The sequence below is a fragment of the Gossypium arboreum genome, chromosome 10, assembly GCF_025698485.1.
Source record: "Gossypium arboreum isolate Shixiya-1 chromosome 10, ASM2569848v2, whole genome shotgun sequence".
NCBI lineage: Eukaryota > Viridiplantae > Streptophyta > Magnoliopsida > Malvales > Malvaceae > Gossypium > Gossypium arboreum.
In genome coordinates, this window is record NC_069079.1 from 1,915,814 (window position 1) to 1,932,338 (window position 16,525).

Genomic DNA, 16,525 nt, shown 5'->3' on the forward strand with positions numbered 1-16,525 from the left:
ATTAGATCAAAAAGCAAACTAATCCTTCTATTAAAAATTCCATTTATTTCTACTATTATAAATTGATCCCTGTACATTAATTTAAGATTCACGTGACATGCTATATGTCACTATCTAATTATTTTATCAACTACGCTAATTTTTAATAATATAAATATATTTTGCTTCAACTTCCAATAACTTCACCCTCAAAATATATTGTTGTCATGCCTCTTTGCCTGTTAATTAAAGAGGACGCAAATTAACTGTTTGTTGTCAACTTAGGTTACTTTAATGTGGTTTCATGTGGGGACAATAAATGTAGTACTAGTAAGGTAGCGATGTTATTCATTTATTTTTGTGTTAATTCAACTACATGTTCCCTAAATCAATTAGGTTTTTAAAATTATTTTAAATATGTAAAAAGGCCTCAATTTTTTAAAAAAAATTAATTCTCTACTTTTTTTTGTTCTCAATTGGGTACTTAAGTTTTTAAAATGTACTAAAAAGATCCTCAAACTCTTTCAAAAAAAAAAATAAGCCTCTACTCTTTTTTTTCACTCAATTGAGTACTTGAACTGTCAAAATTCATAAAAAAATGTATCAAAAAGACCTTTTAAACGTTTCCTAATTTTTTTTCAATTAAAACCGCCCAATGTCATAACCACAACATGACATGTGGTAAAAAATAATAAAAAATAAAAATGAACAAAAGTTATAAAAAATATTAAATTTTAATTAAAAATAGAAAAATCCTAGAAAATATAAAAGAAATTGAAAAATTTTATAAAATCATAAAAAAATTATAAAATGTATTAAAATGTGATTTAACCATTAACGACCTTATTTTTTCCAGTTAAAGTCTATCACATGTCGCAACACAAAGATTACATGTGGCGAAATGATAAAAATAAAAATCAATAAAAGTTATAGAAAAATTATAAAATATTTTTTTTGTATGATAAATTTTATAATTTTTTACAATTTTATATTTCTTTACATTTTTAATTTTCTTACGACTTTATAAAATTTTATAAATTTTCTATATTATCTATATACTATAATTTTATGGTTTTTATAAAAATTTACAATTTTTATATATTTTTTATGATTTTTATAATTTTAATTTTTAAATTTTATAACTTTTATTAATTTTATTTTTATCATTTTTTTACTACATGTCAGGCCATGGTTGTGACATGTGGTGACTTTAACTGAAAAAAAATTAGGAACGATTAAATTTAACGGTTAAAAGGCATTTTTAATGCATTTTGTCAGTTTGAGGACTTTAATTGCTTTTTTTTTTAAAAGTTTGAGGACTTTTTACATACTTATACCTTTAAATTTTGTAGATTCTAATTAAATCATTAATAATGTATAAATCATATTTTTGTTAATTTATTTGTTAATTTAAACATTAAATGTTAATTCATATATAACACAGAATATATTAAAAATACATGATCAAATTATAAACAATAAACCTAGTGGATGGGTAGCTTCAATCCATTGGGCTACAAAGCCAATAGTGTGGGTACAATTTAAAAAAACTATTTCCTTTTTCTTTGACTTGACAGGTCTTTTGCCACGTCTTAGGTACGTGAAATTTGAATGTCCAACTAATGGATAGATTGATAAAATGACTTAATTAATTTGAGGATTTAATTAGAATTTTTTAAATTTTAATATCAATTTAAAATTTAAGTCATAATTTATGGACAATTGGTGTAATTAACTTTTGCTTTTACTAAATTTAAAAATGAGTTTATTATAAATTTATATTTTATTAAAGGTGACTATTTAGTATATTAACAGTGTACTTTTTTTATTTTATTAGCAATTTCAGAAAATTGGCATGTGTCTTTTAAAAAAATTTATTATACCCTTATAGAACACTTGTTAACCACCTTACTCATATATTGTTTCAACTAACATCATTGAACACTAAGTTATTTCCTATTTAAAATACATAGATTATATTTTAAACACGTGTATCTACCATGTGAATAATTTGGATATTATGTGTTTTATATATAGTGTCATTAAAATTGATGAGGGTTTTTTTTTTTACTTTTCTTTTTTTAACATATCATACCCAAGTAAAATCTATGCTTTAAGTTCACACATATTTAAAATTTGATCAACCCATCATTTTCGAGCTAATATTTAACACCCCAACTTATGAAGGGACCTGGTTCATATGATATTGACACTTTAAGGACTCTCAATTAAAATATTTTGATATTTAAAATCAATTAACCCCTTTTTTTTATGAAAATTATTTTAACTGACATCATTAAATACTAATTAATTTTCCAGCAAACAATTATGATTAAAGACGGAAGAAAATACTTAAATTATCCATAACCTTCAAACAATGTCATTAAAAAAGTTTACATATGTTTTAAGTTTTTACACTTTCCGTAAATCCCAAATTTAATTTAAGAATTTAGTTTCTCTGCTTTTAAAATTCAAGAATTCAAGTTCATTGTTAACACTGTTAAACTTCTTCTATTAAATTTCACTTGTGTGATATTTTGAAATTAAAAAATATACACTTGGAAGCTATATAACCACAAAAAAGTATTGAACCTAAATTTATTAAAAAAATTAACAGTATAAACAATTAAACTTACATTTTAAATTCAAAAGTAAATGGACTAAATTCTTTTAAATAAAAGTAGAGATAATAAATTCTAAGTGTATCAAAAGTGCATAGACTCTAAACATATTTTAACTTCATTAAAATTTTAAATTTTCTTTTATTTCATTAACCATATATAAGTTGTCAATGCAACAAGTTCACTAAACGTTTTAAATATGCTTCATATAAGATTCGGGATATTTAACACTCAAATTAAGACAGGCCCTAATTGATATGATACAAATATTTTGAGTATTCAATTAAAACATTTAAAAAATTATGACCAATTTAGAATCGAGATTATAGTTTAGGTACACATGGTGCAATTAACCCATTTAATAAAGATTGCCTTAACTAATATCATTAAACCCTAATCAATATATCCTACCAAAGAATAACATTTGATGTTTGGTTATAAAGGGAAAGGCAAAAGATAACTTGTAAATTGACTCTTAATTACATCTCCATTAGGAAGAAGAAATAACAAAGGTATGGGGAGTGATGAAGAGTTCCAAAAATGGTTCAAAATCTATTTTTAATTAGTTTAAATGTCTTAATCCTCGGATTAATACCATTAACCATATTTTAATATTGATATTATGTCCATTCCATTGCTAACAAAATCTCCATTTTCGATTCCCATAGATTTTATTGGTTTAACCCTTTTCAAGTTTATAATATGATTTTTTTTATATTATATTTTATTGTATAGATTATACTCTAATGTAAAATTGTTTATGCTTAGATTTGGTCATTTTCAAATGGGATAAATATAAAAGTTATACATGAACTTTTAATTTGATTCAATTTTCATAAATTATTGATAATATTATAGAATTAATATTATTTTATTTTGATATATTATATATACAAATAATTATATTAATGCAATATGAAAATAAATGTATACATTTATTTCTTTAAATGTGTATAATTGAATTAAAATCAAAACAATTCAAATTTTATATATATAATTACAATAAATTAAATTTTAAATATTAAATTACACATTAAACTAATATTTATGTATAAATTTAATATTTACCCATTTTGAAGACTATATTTGGAATGAACCGAACTTGAGCAATTATTTATAAATCTAAACCAAACTCAAACCCGATCCAATCCGCCCAGAGTCGAACTTTTAGTAGTAAAGAAAGAGTGACAATGGTCATCTAGGTAATTGCACAGTAGCAGCAACACTTTCGTTATATTCCATGCCTCACTCTTACGCACTCTTCTCACAAAAAAGTTATTAAAAACAGAGACTTGCCATGAAGAGTGAAGCAACAATAAGTTCAGCACTCCCCCCTTCTTTAAAAACCCTTCCAACAATAGAACTCCTTTCCTTTCCTGCAAAAAATTTCTTCTTCTTCTATTTTTAATGGAAGGAATTCATAATGTGAATCCTTGGGATTGCTTCAAATCGATCGAACTCACCACCACCACCATGGTTTCAACAATTTCCAACAACAACGATCCTCTTTTCTCTTGCATCATCACTGTTTTCATTTTGATCCTCCTTTATTTCCCACATAGATTTTTTTCTCTAAGAATCCTTTTCTCTCCCGTCCTTGTTTTAACCGCTTCGCTGTTGTTTTCCCTCCTTCGTCTCGGTGTTACCCAGAGAACCCAAACGGAAACCACCGGGAAAATTATAAGCCCCGCTGTGCCCGAGGAAGAAGATAAAGAAGAAGAAACGGATTCTTCCCAAGGAGAGCTCAAATGGGAGACATGCAAAAATGACCCAAACCTTGCAATACGAAGCTTTGAAGAAACGTTCGTCGAATGGGACGTGAAAGCTCCGTTAGAGGTCATATATGAAGAAGGAGACGAAGAAGGAAAGGATCCGGATCCGAATCAGAATCAGAATCAAGATCAAAATCAGACCCATGGTATTGAAAGGTACCCATCGTTATCACTTTACTACCCGGAATCGGACTCGGATAGTTCTTCTTCTACGTCCGATGAAACGGATTTTCCGGAGATCGGAGAATGGGTTTCGTCGGAGAAGATTGGGTACAGGTGGGAAGAGGAAGATAAGGAAGGGTTGATTGAGATAGTACTTGATAAAAGAGAGATTGATTTTCATGGTGAAGATGATAATTTGATAGAGATTGATATTTCTTAAGGTTTTAACAGGGTTTAGCTTAAGTTAAATTAATGTTGCATTAATCAAATTAATCAAACGATTAATTTTCTAGAAAGTATAAAAAAGGGAGAGATTTGAGGTTTTGAGAATGTTTTGGTAATGGATTACCGTTTTTGTATGATATTAATGTCTTAAAAGTATAATTAGTCACTAAACCCAAGAGTTTTGATTGGGTAATGAGATGACTGATGTGCAATTTTTCCTTTTTCCCCCTTTTCTTTTTTAATGTAAAAAGTCATAGAATGTACTGTGAATAAAGAAGTTGGTTTCTTTCAAGTTTTGAGTTTGGTTATGGAGTTTAAGTTTTGTGGATATACAAAAATAATTAAAAAAATTTACATTTTTGGGTTGAATGATTTAGGGTGGGTTTGGATAGATAGGGTGTTTATTTGCGGTTAATGTAAATACAACGGTGACAGTGAGATTAGATATTATAGTATAAGACAATAAATAAACTAAACATACCGTACCACACATCCAAACCTACACTTATTCGACTAAATCAACCAATCATAGGCTTTAGGCAATTATTTTTGTCTTAGGATTAAAACTAAAACTTAAATTAAATAATATTAACTTAGGACAAAACTTAAACTTAAATTAAACAATATTAACTTTTTTATATAAAAACATATATTTTATTATTTTTAAACAATGAAGTGATCTATTTGCTCCAGTTGCTCGATCGAGTTTGGTTTATGAATAACTTTAAATTCAATGCAGTTATTAAATATTTGTGTTTTTTTAATACAAAAGCTTATTTTTATTCATAACTTCATATTTAAATCTACAATCTATATAAAAATATAAGTTTGAAAAAATTGAACCGACAAGAATACCCTTTATTTTCTCTCATATTAACAAATTGACATTTAAAATATTTATTTTTATAAGTAACTTTTATTTTTATATTTATTAACATAATAAAATAAAATTATAACTTCAATAGAAATCTAAATATATAATTAGAGACTGATTTTATCTTTTAATTATCATTTAATTAGTGTTAGAGTTATACATCAATTAAAATTTAAATTTAAATCTAAAAATAAAATTTAAGTTTAAATCTAAAATAATGTCCATTATTAGCATCTAAGAAAAATCAACCGTGAAAAAATAAAATTATTTACATTAAAAACAATGACAGCAGAGAGCACAGGAGATAAATGTAAGATCATTTTTAATTTTATAATTTGTCTATTTCGTACAAAATAAGTACTCTTTTATACTTTTTTTATCTTATTATTATACAAGAAATTTTAAACAAATGAGAGAAAAATTTAAAAAACTAAAAAAATACCATATAATATTTAAATAATTATTTTTAACTATTATTAAATTAAAATATTCATTAATTTAATGTAAATATATTTTCTACTTATCATGAATTGTTATTATAATTATGCATGTTGTTTTATCTTTTATTTTAATTTAATATTATAATTTACTTGTTAATATAAAATATTCTTTATTTTAAATATTACTTATATTAAATGTCATATAATTTTTATTTTATTTATTTTTACGCGTTTATTCACTTACAACATAAATACAAAAATTAATTAAAAAATTTAAAACTACTTTCTACAAATATATATAGTGTTACATTGATGAGAATTGATATGACAGTCTTCATTTGGAATACTATTACATTGTTTTGATTTTTGCCAAATTTGAGGTTTGTGCTAAAAGCCGCATGATAATAAAGAATTCATAATTTCATGAAATTAAACTAAAGCTCAATTTTTTATAATTTATTTAATCGCTAAATTTGAAAAAAAATGCTGATTTTAAAAATATGTAAGAAATGTACTTTTCTTTTCGATATTTAGAAAAATAAATCGATTTTAAAGAAAATACAGAAAATAGTTCCAAAATTTAATGACAAGATTTCCAATATGATGGTTGATGCCTTTTTGCTAAAGTTTGATTCTCTCTTTGTGCTTGTTTGTTCTTTAATGATATTTTTATTTTAATTTTATCGTTATTATTATGTTTGAATTCAAATAAATATTTCATTGTTAGTTTTAATTTTACTGTTACATTAATTAATTATACGTCACTATTATTTTTAACTTTACGGAAATTAATCTTATCGTCTATTAAAATGAAGCTCTTATTGTGTATGAGACGAAATATAATGTTTACCTTAAATGTGTACGAGACAAAATATAATATTTTATTGCCCCTTTTTGTGTCTAAAGTTATTGTTGCTTTTTGTTTATTTATTATTATGGTTAGGTGTACTTATTTAGTTTTTATTTGAATAAAGTATTGAAGATATTGACCTTTTAAAGGCATAAATTTAATTGTTTGTCTGTTTATCACGTTAGCCCTAGTTTTTTTTTGGATCAAATCAGGGCTTTAATTTTTAAATTTTAGTTAATTTGTTGGACAGAAAAACTAACTACACTGTTAAAAATGTAATGGCTCACTTGACAATCTATGTGTAGTTCAATTTTCCCCCCCCAAAGTTAGTCAATTTGGTTAATTTTCGAAATTTTTACACCGAATCGACCAATTGTTCAATCATGATTTTAGTTAGTTTTCTTTCAAAAGAAAGTAATTTACTAAAATTTGAATGTTGAGGACCAAAATGATTCAAAAAAAGAGAATTAGGACCAAAATAAAAAAAAGTAAATATTAAGGACTAAATTTATTATTATGACTTTTTAAAATTAAATATTTACGTCCAAATAATTAAAAAAAGAATTTTATTGACCAATATTACAAAAAAACCCACAGTGTGGGAATTGAGCGGGCAAAAAATAACATAAGGCCCAATTCAAATATCATTTCAATGGACCTCATAAAAATATGACCCAATTTGATGACTAATTCTGAACGATACGTGTGGTCAAAACCAAAATCTCGTAACACGTGCCGCCATTCCCTTGCTTCTCAAGTCACTGAAATGGCAAGCGCCAAAAAAAAAACAAAAAAAACACCTCTCGTCCCCCTTTTTTTCTCCTTCGCCAAACTCTTCATTTCATCTTCTTCAACAACTGATACTGATCTAAAGAGCTAACAAAAAAAAAAAAAATGAGAAGCTTCAATTTCTTCGGTAGATTATGTACGGCTTTCCATGACTATCCTTCTCTTTCTAAGATCATCGTCGTCTCTACACTCAGGTGCTCTGCATTGTTCATTCACCATTTCTTTCTATATATATATATTCATTGTTATTGCGTTTTGATTTTAGGAATTAATTTGTTTTGTTAATTTTTGCAAGCGCTTTCGAAATGCACGTCACTTGTTTTTATTTTAGTTACGATTTCTGATATCGTTTAAGTATTGATCTCTTTATGATCTCTGATTTTTTTTGGATTAGATTGATCTGATTTCGGATGAGTAGATTTGTTATTTTGAGGTAGAAATCGATAAAAGGAGCTGTCAAATCGTTTTAATGATTTGTTGAGATAGAGAATCTGATGTAGTGAGTAAAATGAATAACTTAAACTGAGGTTTACGACGAAAATGAATACTCTGTTTAGTTCATTAAAATGGCGAAGAAAAGAGAATTTGCATTAAGAATGAGAAAAAACAATGTGGCTTGATTAACAATTTATCAAGATTGAGTTATAAAATAAAATTTATATTTGAAGCACTGATAATGTAGGAATCTATGATGATACATCATCAAAAGTTTTAATAATGTACCGATAATATATAGAATTATATTCGATCACGGTAAATCAGATATAAATCCTAAAGAAGAACTGCAAATTTTTCTTTCGACTGTTACTCTCCTTGAACCAACCCAACTTTTCTCTTTGGGCTGGCATTTCGTGTGCAGTAGCGGGAGCCTTATAGCTTATTCTGAGGCAAACACAAACAATGGAAATAGAGGCCGTGTTGCTCATGCTGATGCTGTCGCATCCAAGAAAAAGAAGGTGGTGGTGCTCGGAACTGGTTGGGCAGCAATGACTTTCTTGAAGAATCTCAATAACTGTATTTACGAGGTGGAAGTTGTGTCTCCTCGTAATTTCTTTCTCTTTACCCCATTACTACCGAGTGTTACTTGCGGTAAAGTAGAAGCTCGTAGCATCGTTGAGCCAATTCGCAACATCATCAGAAAGGTAAGTAATATTGACTGAAAATAAGATGATGTATATCAGAAACAATATTGTCTGAAGATTGTTTCTCTATTACATGCTTGAGCAGAAACATTTTGACGTCAGATACCGTGAAGCTGAATGTACCAAAATAGATCCAGCAAATAATAAAATTTACTGCCGTGCCACTGCAAATACCAATTCAAAGCGGCGAGAAGAGTTTGCAATAGACTACGACTACCTTATTATTGCTGTTGGAGCTCAGGTTAACACCTTTAACACCCCTGGTGTCGAGGGAAATTGCCATTTCTTAAAGGTAAACATTTCTTTTATGTTTATCATCTTACTGCCCAGTGCCCACTACATGTACTATCTTAGAATTAAGATATGGCTAAGCTGGAGTTAGATAAAGGAAATAATTTAGGAAATGAATGCTGCTTTTGAGAATGGAGAAATATGTTGATCTGAGCCATTTTCATTCGCTTATAGCATTTTTTTTCCTTTCATTTTGGAGCATCATGATTCTTTTTTGCAGGAAATTGATGATGCTCAGAAGATTCGGAGGAATGTCATTGACGCCTTTGAGAAGGCAAGCCTACCAAATTTAACTGAAGAGGAGAGAAAGAAAATCCTTCACTTTGTGGTTGTTGGTGGTGGCCCTACAGGTGTGGAATTTGCTGCTGAACTTCATGATTTTGTGAACGAAGATGTGGTCAAACTATATCCAATGGTCCAAAACTTTGTGAAAATAACTGTTCTTGAGGCCACAGATCATATTTTGAACATGTAAGAATATGAATGTTATAATCCCTGAGTTATAACTTAGTAGCACTAAGGTTTCCATCTTCGTTACGAACCTGATTGCCGTTTTCATCAAGAAACTTTAGGTTCTGGATTCTTTACATTCGAAGTTTGGACTATTTCAGTTCACGATTTGAGACATTCTTGTTTTCAGGTTTGACAAAAGAATCACAAAGTTTGCTGAACACAAATTTGGAAGAGATAATATTGAAGTGAAATTAGGATCAATGGTTACAAAAGTGACTGAGAATGAAATTTGTACAAAAGCAAAAGGTAGCGACAAAACAACTTCTATGCCATATGGAATGGTTCTCTGGTCAACCGGCATTGGGCCACGTCCAATCGTAAAGGACTTTATGAAGCAAATTGGTCAGGTGAATTACCTTTGGACCTGTAGCAGTCACCTCATTGATTAACTGTCTTCACATTCGTTCATACAAATTTGTTTGCACCCTTCTAATTATGTTAATTGAATGCAAACAGGGTAATAGGCGTGCTTTAGCAACTGATGAATGGCTAAGAGTAGAGGGAGTTGGTAACGTTTATGCACTTGGTGACTGTGCAACTATTAACCAACGGAAAGTCATGGTAACTATTTGCTAAACTTAGCCATTCCTTTATGAATTTTTGTTTATTATTAATAATTTATTTTCCAATACATTTTAGGAAGACATAACAGAAATATTTAAGAAGGCAGACGCGGATAACTCGGGAACGCTGACACTCAAGGAATTTCAAGATATCAGTAATGATATTTGTGAAAGATACCCTCAAATGCAGCTTTATCTGAAGAGCAAACCAGTGCGTAACATTTTCGATCGTCCATCCCAAGTCAAAGGAAAAGCTTCAAAAGAATCCATTGAGCTGCGTATTGAAGAATTTAAATCTGCTCTTTCCGAAGTTGATACTCAGTTGAAGAATCTGCCCGCGACTGCACAGGTAATCATTTTAATTTATTTATAGTAGAGTTGAACCATGTGACAATGACTACTTACACAATAACCACCTGCCGATGACTCAGGTTGCAAATCAACAAGGTGCGTATCTCGCTAAGTGCTTCAATCGTATGGAAGAGTGTGAAATTAATCCTGAAGGTCCCACTAGGATCAGGGGAACAGGTCGCCATCGTTTCCGTCCCTTTAGGTACAAAATGAACTTCTGTCTCATCTGTGCACATTGTTCTTCTGCTTCTGTCTTTCTTGGTATAATCCATTTTATGGTTTTAGGAAACTGGCGACAACATTGTTACATTTTCACATTAAATTGTTATAATTCAAAAGTTTACTATTAGCTTGTTTAAAGATCATTCACTCTTGCCGTCTTTGGGAAAGAGAATTATATACCTATGATATAACCCCCCCTCCCAGAAATAAAAAATAAAAAATTATACACTTACCATAAACACTGGTGATTATTACAGGTACAGGCACTTGGGACAATTTGCTCCTTTGGGAGGGGAGCAAACAGCTGCACAACTTCCTGGTGATTGGGTCTCAATCGGACACAGCTCGCAGTGGCTCTGGTATTCCATCTATGCAAGGTACTAAGTAGCTTCTACACCAACCTTTTTGCTTCCATATTCAGCATGAACTTCATTTTTTTTCCCTTAGAAACTGAATTGGCGAGCCATAATGAAATATTTAGGTAATCTAATTTTATAGGCTAAAAATAAGAGAGTCTAAATGCATTTATTCCCTTCATTTAAATTCAGCAAGCAAGTAAGCTGGCGCACAAGGGCATTGGTGGTCTCGGACTGGATACGACGTTTTATTTTTGGGAGGGATACCAGTGGTATTTAAGGTACATTAACAGGTCTCTCTCGGTCTAGCATTTGGAGGTACTGCTACATAAACATATTGGAACGCTGTAGAGGTTTTTTGGTATAAAGATAAATTTAGCTCTTAATATTCATCTATTTTATCTTTTTGGTCCCAATTTTTTTTTAATCATTTGGCCCTTAACTTTCAAATTTAGTGAAATTGCTCTGTTTTGAATGGAAAAATTGACTGGACTGTTAAAATTTTAATGGCATTGATGTGGCAATTCATATGAGTACTTTGACATGGATAATTTTTTCTTGTAATTTTTTTTTTGAAATTTATTGAATTTATTAATTTTTTTAAAGTATATGTGGATTATCATGTGAATTGCCAAATTAGTGTGGTTAAAACTTTAAAATTCCAGTTAAATTTTTATCTAGAAAAAGCAATTTGACTAAATTTTAAAAGTTGAGGGTCAAAATGTTAAAAAAAAATCAGGGCCAAAATTACAGAAAAGGTAAATGTTAAGGGCAATTATTACTATCCCAATTTTTTTCCTCACCCTTTTCTCGATTCATTCATTTAATAATCATTGCTGCAAAATAGAGCTTTGATCCCTTGGCAGTGTTTTCACTTTGCCAAAATTTTGGAATTAGTTGATTCAATCTTTATATAGGGAAATTATGTACCTATTCTCTCTGTCGTTTTTTGGATTTATCTGCTTTTTTAAGCTAAATTTGTAGTTTGATCTCTCGTCTACGTTAAAATTTAGCTTAATTTCAAGGTCTAATTTGTTTTCCACAATACTCTGGATTTTTAAAATATATATATCATATGAAGAAAAAAATTGAAAGAAATATATTGAAATTTAAGTTATATGGTTTAATTTATTACTTAAAATTTTCATAAAATTCACCTGGTAAAAGTATTACGAAAGTCTTCGTATTAATAATTGAATTACCTTTTACTCTTTCACTTAAAAATGAACAAATTAGTTCTCGTACGTTAAATCAAATAATAAACCGATCTTTTTCTTAAAATTTTATTTATAGTACTAGAAATTAGTTTATGTATATTAGCGTGAAGTGTTTGATTTTTTATTAACGATGATAGTTTTTTGTAATAGAAATGAATAAAATTGTTAATAGAAAGTGCTCGTGTTCAGAGATTAGTTTTATTTTTTTTTAATGAAAGAATGCAAAATACAATCAAATTCTAATGAGCTCCAAGTATTTTTATCACTCAATACACCACTCTGGATTAGCCCATACACTTTCAAAAGCTGTGCTTATTAAAGAAGGCCTGAATCAGCCACGGATTGCTGGCCCATATTTGAAACTCTGTCTTTAAACAAAACTGACATAAAATTCTGGGTTGCTGCCCATGGTGTTTTCATGCAATCAACTTCTTTAATCTTGAAATGGGCTCTTTTATATGCAAAATTACAAACGACCGAGCTACATTTTCTCGAGTTGGTCGAACTTGTGTTTTTCAAGTCCACGATGATTCAAATTTTCAAGTCTTAATCGAATTTCTTTTCTTATGTCTGATTCGATCGATTTAACGTTGAATGAAGTTTAGGGCAGCATTTTTATATCAAATCCAACGAATTAATTTGTAAAATTTGTTTTGGCCATCGATGTTTAATGATATGGTGCTTATATTAGATTGGTGCTTTTCGAAACATTATTCTGAGGTTTAATATTTTATTATTATTCTGACATAATTTGATTTTTTTTACACTTTATTTTACAAATAATGGGATTCTTTTTACAAGGGATTTTGTTTTTATTTTTTTAACGTTTTACGTACAATGAAATTTCCTATTCTCAATGACCTAACATTTCCAAAAGTCAAAACCATTAAATAAATATTCATCCAAAATATAAAATCATATCTCAATTTGTTGCTTCGAAGTTTGAAGCAAGATATCCAAATACAAGCCAACGAGGTTTGGACTCTATTGATTAAGCTGGGATTTCGAAATTTTGAATATTAAAATTTAGATTTTACTTATCCACAATTATAATGTATGAATTTTAAATTTCTTTTATCTGTATGTTATACTTGAGTTTTATTAGATTTTTATTATTTTACTTCATTAATTTAATTTTATATTGTGATTATTCAATTATATATTTTTATTATCTCATGTTTTTATGATAATAATTTTAATAAGTATATGTCCAATTTGAATTCAAAACAAATATTCTTAATCTACAGAAGTTAAGTGAGATGATAAATATCTCTTCTACTTTAATTAGAGAAAGGTTCAATTCTCGCCATAAATATGAAATAATTTTAAAATTCATGACTAACATTTAATTCCTTAATTTACTTACTAAATGTAAAAATTAATCATTAAAATTACTCGTATAGATAATTTAAACAATAAAAAAAACAAATAGCCTTAAAGAAATAGAAGTGGCATCATCATCAAAGCCCCAACATTCACGTTCAAATGTCGATTAACTTTTTTAAAAAAAGTTTCTTTCTCCTCCCAAAAACTGCCACGTGGAATCTCCCCTACTCTAGTAGGCCTTTGTCATTGTTTTCGGTTGGAGTGGTGGTAGCAAGTAGCAAGGTGTACATAGATTGGACAATGATGTGAAACTTTGATTGAACAAAAGGATGGCCTGCAAGAAATGGGCTTCTAATCTTTGGGGGGACAATAAACGAGTAAGTGTCTTATTCCTATTTCAAAACATGTAGTACAAAATATCATACTTTCATGAAATAATTGCTTTTTTGGATTTGAAATTTATCAGTTTTCAGTAATTATATCGATTCACACTTAAATTTGAAGTTTATTATACATTAATATTTAATGAGTTTATACTGATAGAGTTTTAATTGATTAATATAAATATTATTGTCAATATAGAATAATATATGTTCGAGTATATTAAAATATATTATATTTCTATTTATAAGTTAAAAAGAACTATACGTAATTTAAATATTGTGTCAAATATATCAAGGTAAATGAGACACGAGAGTATATACAACTTTACTTTACTAAAGTTTCATTTTACAATATTCTCAATTTTTAAATAACTTTTGATATCTCTTACGATGATTTCATAATTATATAATGTGAATTCTTATAGCAAATTATTCCATAAATTATATCGTAACGAGGGACAGAATTTTTTTAGTACATATTTAGACCCTATACCACAATATTTTTTTATTTCTTTTTAGTGGGTATTTTATTAGTTACGAATCTTAAATTTTCCTAATAAGAGATTTGAGTTATAGTGATGCGGTCGTTGAGAGCACCAAAAATATCCTATTCCCTGTAAAATAATGAAAAAGAAATAGTAAAGGAGAAGTAGGGTCGAATCCTCAGGGACCGGATTATACAAATGCTTGTCTCTCGAAATCCTGGGCAGAATCGTGCCCAAGAAAACCTGCGTTCCTGGAAAAAAAATAAAAAAAAAACAGAATTTAAGAATTGATTTTGGAAGCGAAAATAAAATAAAAACAGAATTTAAAGTTTACTGAAATTATGATTACAAAAATAATAAAAATAATAAAGAGAGTTTTAAGTGAAAAGAAATTCTTATGGGAAAGTTCCAGCCTCCGGTTGTCTCATTCCTCCTTGGGCTCAATCCTTGGCTCTTGAATGCAATGCATGTTGAATATCCTCTTACAATGTGTGTCTCATGTTCTGTGGCGGGTCAACAAGAACAATCAACTGATTCATCCTATCCCCTGCCTTCTTAACTATGCGATCAACAATCTTGTTGTTATCTCTCAAAATATATCGATATTTCATCTTTCAATCCTTGAAAATATATTCACGAATCATTCAAACTTTGGTTATATTATTGGCTGTTGTTACTCTATTGCGCAAAGTATCAATTAATAGAGCATTATCACTTTCTATATAGATACAGATATTAACTACGTGGCAAACTTCAAAACAATGTAAAATAAATTGCCCAACTAACAAAAATAATAATTTTAATATTATACTTATGAAAACTCAAATAAATATTGTTTGCCTTGTCTTAAAAGTTATATAATCTTGAAATCTGATTATGTATGAAGTTGATACCCTTAAATGAAAAAAAAAAAAACCTCTTTTAAATTTTTTTTTAATGTACAATAATAGATTTTACGATTTTATTATACTTAAAATTTTACTATTCAATCTATCATGGCTACTCATAATCTCTCTCCAACTTATAAATAGGAGGATAATGCACTATAACACATTCGAATTCACATCCTGTATTGACAACAATATTCACATCAATCGAAATAAGACTCAATTGACATTTGACGAATCAATATTTAAATTCTCATTACACAAATTTCAATTATTTAAAAAAATATATGGAATGAAAACGAGGATGAAGCATTGATAGAGGGTCTGGTTATGGAATCTGAACGCATGTGATTTACAAATTTCCACAACCTAACCCTAAATTTAAACAATTGGATCCCCATACTCGAAACCCTAAAACAACCCCACAAATTGAAATGGGCAAAATAAAAAATAATAACGAAAAGACCCACCCATCCTCTTCCTCACATGATCACACTTATGGTACGCCACTCTCGCATTAATTACATAATACTATAATATACATTTTTTTTTCGAATTTTGATTAATTTATAAATGTAGAGTTTTTCGTTCAAGAGCTGAATCCAAAAATATATTTTAAGTAATTTATAAATGAATAAATAATTTAAAAAGTTAATGTGTAAATTTATCATTATATTAATTTGTGATTGAAGGACGAAAGAGGGTAACAGAACCACTGTCTATACTTTCTCTCTCTCTGCTTTATCTACAATGCTTGAATCGAATCTTTCACTACTCAATTTAACCAAAAATTAAAAGGGCAAAACTCATATAATCACGCGTATAATATGTATTTTTAGATTTTGACTAAAATAAAAGTCTAATATGGTAAATGAAGGGCAAAGTTTTTCTATTGTTGTTTTCTTCATCCATAATGCTTGGACCATCACTGCTAAGGATAAATATAAGGGAAGCAAGTATGGACCTTAACCTCAAAATGATAAAATTGTTTAAAAGTCTTTTAAAAAATTATAAATCAATATAATAGTAAAATTATCCTTTGACTTTTTAAAATTTTATAATTTAATTAATAACCCT

The 16,525-nt window shown here is 28.4% G+C and overlaps 2 protein-coding genes across 2 annotated transcripts; both read left to right on the forward strand.

Moving 5' to 3' along the window:
* Positions 1-4,007: 4,007 nt before the first annotated feature.
* Positions 4,008-4,754, forward strand: LOC108488604 (uncharacterized). The gene has a single exon (XM_017792891.2). It carries the CDS (start codon positions 4,008-4,010, stop codon positions 4,752-4,754), a length of 747 nt encoding a protein of 248 aa, XP_017648380.1.
* A 2,938-nt stretch (positions 4,755-7,692) lies between these two features.
* On the forward strand, positions 7,693-11,506 carry LOC108488791 (external alternative NAD(P)H-ubiquinone oxidoreductase B2, mitochondrial). Its single transcript, XM_017793077.2, has 10 exons — positions 7,693-7,906; positions 8,572-8,854; positions 8,940-9,146; positions 9,366-9,616; positions 9,786-10,005; positions 10,115-10,219; positions 10,298-10,570; positions 10,653-10,774; positions 11,052-11,171; positions 11,343-11,506. The coding sequence occupies exons 1-10, from the start codon at positions 7,818-7,820 to the stop codon at positions 11,428-11,430; spliced, it is 1,758 nt and encodes a 585-aa protein (XP_017648566.1). The 5' UTR covers positions 7,693-7,817; the 3' UTR covers positions 11,431-11,506.
* The last annotated feature ends 5,019 nt before the right edge of the window (positions 11,507-16,525 follow it).

Excerpts from the sequence above, each read along its gene's own strand:
- LOC108488791 (XM_017793077.2), top strand. The coding sequence starts at position 7,818 with ATGAGAAGCTTCAATTTCTTCGGTAGATTATGTACGGCTTTCCATGAC. Across the intron at positions 8,855-8,939 it reads TTCGCAACATCATCAGAAAG|AAACATTTTGACGTCAGATA; the intron begins GTAAGTAATATT and ends ATGCTTGAGCAG. Across the intron at positions 10,775-11,051 it reads CATCGTTTCCGTCCCTTTAG|GTACAGGCACTTGGGACAAT; the intron begins GTACAAAATGAA and ends TGATTATTACAG.
- LOC108488604 (XM_017792891.2), top strand. The coding sequence starts at position 4,008 with ATGGAAGGAATTCATAATGTGAATCCTTGGGATTGCTTCAAATCGATC.